Source organism: Petromyzon marinus, chromosome 45 (genome assembly GCF_048934315.1).
Source record: "Petromyzon marinus isolate PM22_M1 ecotype Great Lakes invasive population chromosome 45, UKy_Petmar_22M1.pri1.0, whole genome shotgun sequence".
Lineage (NCBI taxonomy): Eukaryota > Metazoa > Chordata > Hyperoartia > Petromyzontiformes > Petromyzontidae > Petromyzon > Petromyzon marinus.
In genome coordinates, this window is record NC_133711.1 from 9,006,007 (window position 1) to 9,019,404 (window position 13,398).

The 13,398-nt window shown below is 50.5% G+C and overlaps 1 protein-coding gene across 18 annotated transcripts in view; it reads right to left on the minus strand.

The window, feature by feature from the left end:
• LOC116952152 (teneurin-4-like) overlaps positions 1-13,398 on the minus strand; it is a 430,454-nt gene that overhangs the window by 10,141 nt on the left and 406,915 nt on the right. For 12 of the 18 annotated variants that reach the window (XM_032971246.2, XM_032971251.2, XM_032971247.2 and 9 more), the window contains 5 exons: positions 10,644-10,798; positions 4,518-5,395; positions 3,784-3,995; positions 2,416-2,651; positions 889-1,185 (listed from right to left, as the gene is read on the minus strand). In XM_032971246.2, the coding sequence (XP_032827137.2) occupies positions 889-1,185; positions 2,416-2,651; positions 3,784-3,995; positions 4,518-5,395; positions 10,644-10,798 (1,778 nt within the window). The remainder of the gene's footprint in view (positions 1-888; positions 1,186-2,415; positions 2,652-3,783; positions 3,996-4,517; positions 5,396-10,643; positions 10,799-13,398) is intronic. The other 6 variants (XM_032971254.2, XM_032971252.2, XM_032971250.2 and 3 more) reach the window with 1 other exon arrangement.

The following is a 13,398-nucleotide window of genomic DNA, read 5'->3' on the forward strand; positions in this document are numbered from 1 at the left end:
TGATGAAGGCCGCTTGTATTGTGGCCGAAACGTCGTGATTTTTGTTGTTTTATTTTTTACCTACGTGACTTTACCGAATAGAACCAAAGAGTATAGTTACTGTATACTTGACCGTGTTATCCATCCTGACTGGTTATTCAAAAACACGTTTATTATAATCTTAAACACACAATTAAAACTCGGAGAACTAGTCTCTATATAAAGTGCGTCGACTGAACATCTGCTGTAACAGTAGCCCGATGTACAGAGCAGTGTCAGTACTCAAGTCTGGGCAGCAGCAGCATGAACAGAGAGCACCGCGGCAGCTAAAACCTTGAGGCCAGATTGAAGGATGTGTGATCCATGGAGCAGGCCGCCAGACTATGTCAGACTCACTGCTGTGCTACGTGACAGCGAGCAGTCAGGGGCACGGTGGCATTCAAGTGACACCTCTCCCACAGTCCTACTTATCCCGGTAATACTTGTCTGACAGCTGAAGAAACTGACCTGTGGCTCATTTGAAGGCCAATGTAGACAAATTGTTATCAAGGCTTCACCCCCCCCCCCCCCGCGTTTCCTATGGGTACGTACGTTGTCAGAAGATCCCCCATACGCAAGCGCACGCATTTGGGTCAACCCCCCTCCATGCGTACGTACTAAATGGATGGCCCCAAACTGTGCGAGAGATGTGCGAGGCAGGAATGGGTTCGCAAATCAACGACGCCGACCGCACCGCCCCTGCGAGGTTACTATAACATTGGCAGGCTATAGATAGATCCTTGAATCTATCTGTGCGGCGCTTTGAGCGTCACCGCCAGACATGCAACAGGCGTCAGGGTCAGGATCGAACCCACGACCGACCTCCTGCACACCAGGCGAGGCGATTAACATCTCGCCACCGCGGCTCACCCGGTCCAGGTACGAGTACGACCACGTGCGCCCGTCGGCGAACGTGCGCGACTTGAGTCGCCCCGCCGTGTCGTAGTCGATGCGCTCCGACATGGAGCCGCGCTGGAACGTGAGCATGCGCCCACGCGCCGAGTACGTCACGTTGAGCGCCGTCAGCTTGTTGTCCGGCTGCCACAGCGTGGGGCGGCCCAGCTGGTTGTAGACGACGCGCAGCGTGAACTTGCGGTGGTCGTCGTTGATCTTCTCGGTGCGCGTCTGCCGGTTGAAGTCCATCGACAGGATGTTCCTGCCGTTCACCTGCGCGCCCGCGCGGTGGTGGGTGGGACGGGTGCGTCAGCGGCCGACTTCTTACGCCGTGGTTACCCGCGTTTGTCCTTCTCCCCGCACTGCCGATGAGCACGGCTGGCTCCGCACGGTGTGTAAAAACATCGCCGTAGGCGTTCCGCGACCAATATTATCCATGAGAGGTTTTTTTTTTGGGTTATATCGCGTAAATATGAATGTTTCGTTAAACGTGCCACCACCCAACGCAGCCAATTAGTAGGGTTTGTCACGTTAACAAAACATGCCAATTCATTACGAGTTGTGTTGTTGTGTGTTTACTCTCCAACACGTACGTACGTTTGCATGCTGTTCTTCCTTCGTCACAGGTGGTAGTCAACTGTGACCGTTGTAATGCTTAGCACACTGGACCCATCAGTGTATTCACCACAGTTCAAGAGACAAAGTGATTCCCTGCTCAAATGGCATCGAGGAAGGGCTCCTCTCGCGTGCAGCGGCGTAAAGGCAGGGTAATGTCTGGCCATTGTGGAACAGCAGAACAAAGAACCCTCTGGAAGGGCTCACTAAGGCCTCACTCTAGCAGAGGCCCTTACGCCAGCAGTGGCGTTGAGCAGAAAATTGCAGGACTGCGCCTTTACCTTCATCAAAGCATCGTCAAATGCTGTCCATCAAGGCCGCTGCGCGCTGACACCAATGTGGTCCACCAGCTCATAGACAGCGCTATCGAAGGGCTAAAGAACCGGGACATCTCTTTTGTAACATTTTGTTTACCACTCCGGCCAATAAACTCCGGGCGGTACGAAACGTGGGGGGGGGGGGGGGGGGGTGCGGAGATCGTGCGTGTGTGGGTGTCTGTGTGTGTGTGTGTGTGGGTGTCTGTGTGCGTGTGTGGGTGTCTGTGTGCGTGTGTGGGTGTCTGTGTGCGTGTGTGGGTGTCTGTGTGCGTGTGTGGGTGTCTGTGTGCGTGTGTGGGTGTCTGTGTGCGTGTCTGTGTGGGTGTCTGTGTGCGTGTGTGGGTGTCTGTGTGCGTGTGTGGGTGTCTGTGTGCGTGTGTGGGTGTCTGTGTGCGTGTGTGGGTGTCTGTGTGCGTGTGTGGGTGTCTGTGTGGGTGTCTGTGTGCGTGTGTGGGTGTCTGTGTGCGTGTGTGGGTGTCTGTGTGCGTGTGTGGGTGTCTGTGTGCGTGTGTGGGTGTCTGTGTGCGTGTCTGTGTGCGTGTCTGCGTGCGTCTCCCCCTCTGGTGCGCACCCGCAGCTTGCGCCCGTAGACGGTGACGTTGCCCCGCGCCTGCTCCTTGCGCAGGCGCCACTCGAGCATGCTCACGCCGCCCTCCATGGGCAGGCTGATGTTGAGGCGGACGGCTGCGGGGCTGGCGGGGCCGGCCACCACGTGCGGCTCGGTGTGCAGGCCCAGCTGCAGCCCGCTGGCGTACGCCACCTGCAGCGAGCCGTCGTGGCCCACCGCATACGCGTTCTTGCTCTGGTCTGCACGGGACGGGGGGAGCGCGACGGAAACGAGCGGCACGTGAATTCTCCGCCGGGACCGGCAGCGAACAGGGAGGGTTTCTTTTAATCTTCCGCGTCAATAATTTAATCGAACAAGAAGCGACCTGGCCACAATTGATAGCTCAACGAAGTGGTTTATTGCGTGGAAGTTTATAGCAGCAGCAGCAGCCAAATACTCCAAACGCACGTTTTTAAATGTGGAGGGAAAAAACCGGAGGACCCGGTAGAAACATCCATGCGACCACGTGGAGAACACGCAAACTCCAAATATGCAGGCATCAGAGTCGGGAGTGAACCTACGACCTTCAGTATACCAGGCGAGGTAGCTAACATCTCGGCACCGTGGCGCCCCAATTAAAACTTGAAAATCATTCAGGGTGGTGGGAAGGGAAATACACAAATGAAATAAATAAACCAAGTCAACATCGCCAGGGAATAATATATTTTTTTTACATTTGAATAGGTCAATTATAATTTAGGTTAATCAGGTGCGGTAACAAGGGAGGTGCCCTTGATTGATTGGAAAGGTCCGGGAGTAAAAGGGGGCCGGCTAAGTGCAAGGTTATCAGAACCGTGGCTGATGTGCTTGTCAGCTCCAGCAACTGTAATAGGAATTTACGAAGATTGTGAGGACCCCGTGAAGATGATGTTGATGAAATTTTAATTACAACTGAAAGCATTTGAATATGACTGCATCTCAAGATGGTGTACAAATAGGGGGAAACATGCATATCTAGAGATTTAAAAAAATCTTATCTTATTTATTTCACAGACAGAAATGAGGAGATAGATTGTTACAAGTTGGACAGAGTGTGGCGATGAACATTACGGGCGGCGTTATTGTTGTGCAAATTAAAGACACGGCAGTAACAGGCAGAAGAGACGAGTCTTGAGCCTGGACGATAATACGGATATGGTGATTATCTCAGCCGTGCGGATAGCCAGAGAAGGGGAGTCCATACAGAAGCTTGAGGATGGCGAGTGTGATTGAAACGGGAGCCAGAGGAGGGATCGAAGGATGACCACGATACTCTTATAAAGGGACAATCTGTTTACACTCTGAGAGGGTGACGGCTTAGGGGCAATAATTATTATTCAGGCCAATGCCCACCCAGCAAAGGGGAAAAGACAAAAGATGTTTTGGCTGGACCCTGCAGCAGGCTGTAGTAGGTCTTCACGGTGGAGAGGTTGGTGGTGATGGTGACGTCCTCGTCCTGGCTGGACGTCTGCACCACGCGCAGGGCATCCCTCGCGTCTCCGTTGAGCGACTTCACCAGGCCCGACGGGAAGGTCACATTCGTCAGTCGACCATCCACGTCATATCTGTATAAAAAAAAACAAAGTAAAAGTGGGGGGGGGGCATACAGGTCGTTCGGTGTTGTTCAAACGATTCAACGTTTGGCAACGGCACTTCGAGAACAGGACGAGGGTTAAGGATTTGCATTTCACAGGCGCGCTTGCTGAAATTCCGCAGCAGCTCAGAGGACTTGGAGTCATATCTCATCCCAACCCAGAGCCCTGCTGGAGCCGAGCCAAGGAACCGTGCCAACCCCGCCACGCCACACCGCCGAGACATCGCCGCCATTTAGCCGTCCCGACGCGTTCCGTCTAGCCGCGACGAGCGATGCTCGGCGCGACGCGGGCGGCAGCCCGACTGAAGCTCGCGGCGCGTGGAGCAAAACGTCGGCGGGCAAGCGAAACAAATACGAGGCACGACCCTGAAAGCACCCTGGCAGAGCGGTAGAGCGGCACAGTCGCGGCAGCGTTGCTGGCCGCATTGTGCAAGCGCTCGCCGCCCACTCCCCCCCTTCGCCTGCTCGACGCGCGTTGGCTCAGAGCGCTCACTGGTAGAAGGTGGTCCACCCGTTCTCGTCGCTCTTGGTGGCGAGCAGCCCGCCGCCGCTGTGGTACGTGAGGAAGGCCAGCTCGGCCCCCTGCGAGGAGACGCTCTTGAGCCCCGAGTTGGCATTGAGCGTGAGCGAGAGGATGAGCGAGTCGTCCACGACGAGGCGCAGGGGCATCCCCGTGGAGTCCCGGCGGACTTTCAGCAGCGCGCCGCTGCCGCCGCTGACGGTGACCAGGTCGCGGTCGCCGCTGTATGAGAAGTTGTAGAGGAACTCTCCGCTGACGAGGCTCAGCGTGTGCAGGTGGTTGCCGTCCCGGTTGAAGACGTACAGCTCCTGGTCCTCGGTCGACGCGATCTCGTACTGGCCCGCGACGTTGAGGGTGGGCCGGTTGGGCCTCACGGCCCGGATGCGGATGTTCGCCAGGTCGGCGACGAACACGACGCCGTCGGGGCACACCGCCAGCGAGGACGGCGCGTTCAGCCGGGCGTCCTTGGCGTAGCCGTCGTCGCCCGCGAAGCAATCGCAGCTCACGTCGCTCTTGCAGTCGCACTCGGAGGCGGCGCCGGCGAGCGGCGATATCTCCCCGTCGCTCGTCACGCGCCACACCAGGTGGATCTTGCGCTCGTCCGTCTCGGCGACGTACAGCGTGCCCGAGTGCGACACGGCAATGGCCGTGGGCGCCAGCAGCACTGCGTGCGTCGCCAGCCGCCCGCCGCCCTGGTGCTCCGCCGGCGGCAGCGGGCAGTGCATGGGCCTGCCGGCCACCACGCGCACCTGCTGGCTCTGCAGGACCTGCAGGACGATGTTGTTGTCCAGGATGTACAGCGAGTTGTCCAGCGGGCTGACGGCCAGGGCTGTCGGCCATCCGAGCTGCACCTGTGGAGCACGGAGAGAGACTCGCGTTGCGGCAAGGTTTTAGATGACGACTGAACTTTCGCTTGTCGTTGTTCAAAACAAGTAAAGGTGGAGGTGCAGGCCTGAAATTGCCCGCGCTCGCCATTACTTTCGGAAGGCCCTCCCACGGGGTGGGAGCTATGCAGAGCATTTCCTCTCCAGGGTTATTGGCCTGCTCGGCAAGGACGGCCGTACATCTTGGAAGAGCTTGGGAGAACCCACATTTTACCCCACGACACCGGACCTACCGATCGATGAACTGTGTTCCACCCATTTACACTGCTGGGTGGGTGGACAGAAGTGGGTGGTGGGTGGTGGGGGGGCTGCTCTGAGAGACTTGCAGCATTGCATGAAAACTTCTGCCATAGGAGATCGAAACAAACCGATGATTGTAAGTTTTGTCTACTAACCCCTGCACCACAGCAGCACCCATTCAGCGATCGCTGTAAATGCACACGTTCCGTGCGGCATGTATGTACCGTTGAACTTCTTCCGCGCCATACGTAGCCAACCGTGCTAATCGGAGGTGCGGGGCATACTATTACTCCCATTTAAATAGAGAGCACAAAGGGCTCCATGGTGCACCAATTTAAGTTGTGATCAAGGATAATTCAGATTAAAGTCCTTTCATATAATCAATAATTGTTGAACATTTGTTGTTATTATTGTGATTATTATTATTATTATCAGATAATGTATAGCATTCTAGATTTGAAGTTTTCGTGACTGCAAGGATCCATACTCCTTGGTTCTTTTGGTAAAGTCACGTAGGTAAAAAATAAATACAAATTTAAATAAGATCAAACAAAAATGAAAAAAAATAAATTTTGTTGTTTTAAATTTAAGTTTGATTTTATTACATTTTTATTTTTTTACCTACGTGACTTTACCGAAAGAACCAAAGAGAATGTGTAGCATATTTTAAGTATGCGATTACATTTTTAAATATTCTTTACAACATTTTGATTGGCTGCAGTACGTTTCTTTTTGTTCACTACCCAAAAAGGCGGCTCTGGGGTTAATTACGCCGGATTATCTTGTAATGCGTCAAATATTCGAGACGGGTGCACGCGCACGCTCTTGCGACAGGGTGAGAAATTGTAGGAGGTGGCATACAAAATCTCTTTAATCTTCAATCGATCATGATTCAACATTGCATTGATACAGATTCCCACGTTCCGTGCCCAAGCAAAACTACAATGGCAACAGTCAGTCGGTGGCCTTCATTTTAACCACATTAAATAATAAAGCCCACCGAGATGCGGGAAACAGTGCTTCCTTTTGCAATGCCAATCTGGGCCGTGGCATTTAATGGCGTTAATGGTACCACCGGTGGCATTAGCGGTACTGGCGTTGTTGACGGAGGAAGTGTTGATGGTCCCAGTGGCAACGGTGATTGCGGTGGTAATGGCGTCGCTAATGGCTTCGTAAGCAGGGCTCAAGTAACGTTTTCTGACGCGGCTCGTTGCCCGTAAACGTTTAAACCAGGTCCTCGTGAACAACGCGTGGAAAGGCGTTAAGTGCGGGGCCTGCCGCCACCACAACCACCACCACAGTTACCAACGCAAGTCAGATTTCACACGATCACGGGCAGAGCCAAACCTCCAGGGGACCTCTTCAAGCAAGTTCAAGTTGAATTTAGAAACTTATTACAGCTCTGAGCTGTCTGACAGCTCTGAGCACTTTAAAAGAGTGCTCATTAAGAGCTGTGAGTACGGAAATTGCTGAACTATTGTGAAATGTTTCACGTTAATATAGGATATTCAGCAAACCAAAGTTATAACAAGTTTAAATGTTTAAATCACAGGCTGTATTAAAAAAACTCATGTTTAGCCCGCTGACAAGCCACTGTTGAATGAAGGCTTCCTGTGATGTGCCATACGTGGAGGTTGTTTGACCATACCTCACCACGGTGATGGACTGTACAGTATAAGTTAACCACTGTCGTCTGCACTCCTTCAACGGAGTAAACTAAACTACACAAACACTCGACTGCAATCCTCTCGTGGTTAGTAGACCTCGACATTGGCATTCAGCTCCTGAACATATTGCCATCATCATAAGCAAGGGTGGAAACCACGGCGATCAGTGGCAGGTTGGTGAAGGGGAGGGCCCAGGAACTGTCCAGAAATCACGCGCCGCTGATGTTCGCTGTGGCTCGGAAACGAACTCGGGTTCGTCGGGTTTATGATACAGAGCGTGCTCATCACTGCGCCACCGCTCTTGCGCGTGTGCGGAACGAGGCGTTGATCGATAAAAAATCGACTCTTAACCCTTTCCCGTTCCGAGACGTTTGCAAGTTGCAGGGTGGGTGTCCCGTCCACAGCTGAATCTCAGAACGCGCGAGCGGCATAGCGCTGTTGTTTTTAAAGACATTGTTCAGTACTCACCGCAGAAAACCGTATCGACACGACCGCACTCTACGATAGTTGGCGCCAAACTGTGCCACACACGCCCTTCCGCGTAGCCTTTTACTTTCAATTCAGTTCAGGATCGATTCGATTCCGTGCCGAATCTCTTCCATTCCGATGCCATACACGTGTTGACTACTCCTCTAAACACGTATGCAATCGGAATTGAATCAGAAGAAAAACCTATGATGTACACGTCGTTATCCGAAAGGGAAAAGGCTTAAAGCTCACGATACGTGCCTCGAGTGGCATGCGCAAGAAGGGACTTTTTTTCGTAAATGGCTGGAGTGTATATTGGGTTCACACGCCGGCCTCACAGCCACAACAGAGGCGCTTCCCCCGTTCAACCGTCGCCGTGTCCATTAGGTGCGTAACGGCGAGTCGAAGCGTGTATATGCAATCCTCACATGGCAACCGTTCACACACACACACAAAAAAAGATCCCCCGCGTATAGCCTCAACAGACTTTTGGGGGCAAGTGCTGTTAGCGAGTAACACCTATAAAAACCGGCACGGCACACGATGGGGTGGTGTCGCCAGCACCACGCCCGGCAGCCTTTGCCTTCATAGTGGTGAAGGCAAAGGCTGCCGGGCGTACCTGCTACACTACGTAGCAGGTACTCATTTGAGGCTGAGTCGATCTAGGGGAGGCCCCAGGACTGGTTCTGATAATCGTCACTGGGGTCGCAGGGTTCGTAGCGCAAAGAGCTAACCTCTGCTCCACCGCTCCCCATAAGGGTGAGTACACACACACTATTACACAGAGCATTATGTAGATCACGGACAATTAAGGTCAGCCATGGTCATAGGCATTGCAAACTGACAGGACGTGAAAGAACAGGCCAAAGAAACATGGGCAGTCGTGGAATTTTTCGTTCATACGGCATACATTACTGGTGTTGTTTTTGTGATCAAATTAATTTGTTTTCACACCCACTACAAGAACATCATTAAGCCGCCACCAGTGGTGGTGAAGTAGTCGTGTTCCCGGACCGGCTGGGTAAAGTGGACGTCCTGCACACCCGCTCCCAGACACGAGAAGCAGCGGGGATAAAGATAGCCACGATTCTAGCAATTAAAAAAAATTGCACATTTAAAAAAAAATTCACATATATATAATAAATGCAGGCACTCATGGGTACTGATGCCTATTAATGGGCCAAGTGATGACTTTGGCGAGTGTTGCGCGTTGGAGAATATGATAAAACGATAAAGAAGTGTGTCTTGAGCTGTCAGCGGCCCTGGCACGATTTCGCTATGCTCACATGTTGTGCCAAGTGAACACAACAACACCGAGGTGTCCACGAGTGGGAATATATTTGGGGTCCATCAGCTGCGTGCAACTCTCAAAGCCCCTCTCGTTTGTCCACCCCTGCCAAAAGTGAGCGCTTTGTTCGGAATAAAAATCATAGCAATACAAAGTCTGCGTTTTTCTTCTTCTTTCTGTTAGAAACTGCCCATAACTGTTGTTAAGTGGTAAAGTCTTTGGTTGAATTAGTGTTATCAATGCGAGTTTAACCTTCACTTTTTTTTTCCAGACAACGGCAATATAATGAAAGATCATTGCTGAAAGTTTACGGGGTGGTATTGGAAACACCTGAAAACCCATGTAATGATGTCAAATCAAAGATCGTAGCACCCCATCGTAGCCTTTAACGGGCTGTTTGGGGCCAGTGCTGTCAGCAAGCACCTATGAAGGCACAATGCACGAGGGGGTTTTGTGGCAACCACAATGCCCGACCGACCAACCGCCTTTGTCTCCCGAGTATTGATATTTACACAACGCACCAGGTACTCATTTAAGGCCGAGTTGACGTAGCAGAGGCCCATGACCTGCTCAGATAATCACCACTGATGTTAAACATGGCTGGGAATCAAACTCGGACAGCCGGGTTTGTGGCACTGTGTGCGAACCAATACACTACCACTCCCCATGTATATATATGTGTGTATATATATAAACACGTGTATATATACACATTTACAGGGTAATTTACGTAAATTAATGCTTTGTGTGGTTGCGATAATGGAAAAGCCATCTTTGTTCCAAAAACTTCCAAGTGCGATGGTGACTTCACTCATTGTGCTCATGTTAGATGCCGCGTGTCCTTAACCTTGGCCCTTAAATTGAAATTTGGTGTCTCAACCTCGTAATTCAATTCCAGATGGAGATAAAATAAAAAAATGTTGTGGACTCTGAACCAATTATATCTGAGCATTTGTTGAGGATGTGCTACAACTTAACAAAGGGAAGAGCAAATTCTTTCTGTCAAACACACATAATGTGTTCCAGCAAATTAACATGATGGTAACCTCAATAATTAGGATTTTGTAGATATGTATGATACCGGGGGAGTGGTGGCAAAGTGGTTAGTGCATAGTACAAGAATCCCTAGGATGTGAGTTAAATTTTCGACCACGGCTAACATTAGTGTCAAATTATATCTGAACCAGTGGTGGGCAAAACCTCTTGACCAACTTGTATTGGCCAGTATGGTGAAGTATGGCTAAACAACCCCCACCAGTAGCAACAGCATGGGGAGGCCTTCAACCAGCAATGGATCTACAAAATGCTAAAAACTCGTAAAATATTAAAATACACCACACATATTCAACAAAATAAATAAGTTAGCACCCACGGTACAAACCTGTAATGGTGTAATTCTAACGTTGATAAAAAAAAAACCCAATTAACTGCTTGGCAACACTGGCTGAAATCTTGATTTATAGTTGCAATAATAAATCAACTGACAAGGGTTAAATTCAAACCGTGCCACTATTCACGCTCGGCAAGAGGGGAAGGAGGGAGAGCTTCAGACCTGATTGATGTCGAGGGTGAAGTCACAGCTTAGCGGTCGCACGGAGGCTAAGTTATTGGAGCCGATGAGCGTCGAGATAATACCATTCTCGTCGATTCTCCGGATCATCGTCCCGTCCACAAAGTAAATGATGCCATGCTTATCCACTGCCACACCTGCACCGACGGCACACCGGGAACAAAGGCAGATGGAGAGAGAGATCAAAACGCATGGCTCACACAAGTCAGTCTTGTAACAGAATTATTATTTAATATTATTATTTTCAGGAGCTGCAAATATTGTGTCCGACGGTTTTCATCTCGGGAAGATGACTTCAGAATGTGTTCACATAATAAATCTGTTCAACCTGAGAATTGGGTAGAGTGATGGAGCACGGTTACCATGCTGTGCTACAAACCCAACAACCAAAGTTCAGTTACTGGCCACGGGTAACATTCGTGGCGAGGGATACGCAAACCAGCCTTGAGCTCCACGTTCACCAGCTCTAACTGAGCAGCACGGTGAAGTATGGTCAAACAATCCTTGTGACCCGGCAATGCCGTGGTGAGGAACCTTCTCATCCAGCGGTGGATTGATACGGAGCCGGTGCATGGATACGTACACGTGCACGCACGCACCTGAGGGCTAATGCCTTTGCGCGCATGAGATTACCCCTCCAGTTTCGCGTCAAAGCGCGTTCTCTTTACACGGTCGTCGCAATGAAATCTAAGCAGCCGTCGGCGCTTCCGCGCATTTCCTCTGTCGATGCCGAGAGCGAGCGCGAGGCAGTGGCAGGCAGCCTTGGCGTGACGTGGATGGAGTGCGCGCGCCGCTCCAAGGCTTGCGTAGTCGAGCGTTGTGAGCAAGTGCGATTCCGGACAGCGAGCCGGATATAACCACTTCCTCTGGCTCTTTATAAAACGAATGGTAATTGAAATGATGCTGTAGAAGATTGAGAATGTAAAAGAGTAGGTGACTGATTTTTCTGTTTCACTGCTGGATGAAGGCCTCTCCCCCTCCCCAAGCTGGCACCATCTCTCACAATCCTACGATGAAATAAGTTTGGTAATTTTTTTCCCCAAAGGAATAATATGAGGATGATTTGAGACTATTGCGTCACATGTGATGCACCACTCCGTGGAATTATATCGGATTAAAAAAATAATTTCAGGAAAAAAACCTCATGTATAGAGTAGCTTCCAACGAAACAAAAGCACAAACAAAGCACGGTATATTTAATTAACGGCGGCCTAATCCACAAACATGAATATTTATAAATGGTGGAAAAAGAAATGATATAAATGCAAGCTCCGCAGAGATAAGCATACAAATTCAAAAATTAAACACCCTGCTGAAGAAGCACAAACACGCAGGTTTTATAGATCGTAATTTTTTTTTAGCATGAAACAGCCATTAGTGCGTTGCAATGGAAGATTGGAAAAAAAAAAACATTACTGAATGGATGGTTAAGTTGAAGTTTGATTGGATTTGGAGAAAATATGTTTTCTGAATGTGACCGTGATAACAATGGCACATTCAGTTTTTTTTGAACGCACAATTAACGCTTCCCCAACATATATTTTTTTGCTGGCCGATGAATTATTCCAGAAATGACATCGGGTAGACTGTTGAGAAGGTCAGATGGGCTCGGGCCAGATGCGTCACAAATAGAGATGAAGGCCGATGGGTCAAGGACGACGATAGAATGGCAGCCGAGGAATTGAAACGCTTCCAACGGCTCCGCCGCCTACTGAGGAGATGGAGCTATGAAATCAGCTTGTCCGTTAGGTGGCTACGTGGTTTTGCTATACTATACGGGGAGCAGTAGTTTAGTGGTCAGTGCACTGCACCGTAAACCCACCCACCCAGGTTCGATTCCAGTTCACGACCAATGACAATGGAGAAAATGTAAACCGGTCCTGGACCTCCCCTAAGTCGACTGAGCATTAAATGCTGCTTTGGTGTGTGAACATCAGCACTGGGAAGACAAACAGGCCCCGGGTGTGGTGCTAATCACCCACCCCTTCGTGTGCCGTGCTGCCCTTCATCAGTGCTCGCTAACTGCACTTGCCCCAAGAGTCTGTTAAGGCTACGGGGGGGGGGGGGGAATCTACATCTTTTTTATTATACCGCAGGATCATGAGAGATGCAGGCGGTTTATGGGAAGGCCTTCATCCAGCAGCGGATTGATCATGGCTGATGATGATGGTGGTGTATAATTCCATGCACGTACGTAGCCAACCGTGCTAATCTACGATGGCAAATCACTTTCGGCCACAATGATACCGTTGCAACACAGTGTGCCGGGGGCCGTCACACGCATGGTCCGAAGGCCACTTGCCCACAATCCCGGAGATGCGGGAATTTACGTCGAGATGGCAGAGAGGGCTAACGAAAGGAATTTCCTGCGTTCAGTGTCTCACCCCTAAAGCAGCGGCAGACAAAGGCGGAGGGAGGAAAGAGGTAGGGGCAGAGTAGGTGTGGGTGCTCAGCACTCCAGTGGGAAGACCCGGTTTTTCAGTTGTGTGGGTGGTTTTTCTTTAGTTTTTTTTTCTCGTTTGACATGAAATGCCATCTTCCCACAGAGTGGAAGGGCCAGATCTATCGCTCTCGGTATCAAACATCAAAACGGTCCAGAATTGAAATTGAACATTTACATGTACTGATACGTAGCAAAAACGTTACGGTGAAAACAACTTTGGGAAACATAAACACGCCGGTGGAAGCTACATTCATGTTTTGTGTGAGTCTGGTCATGTCAGAGAGCCAAAGTAAT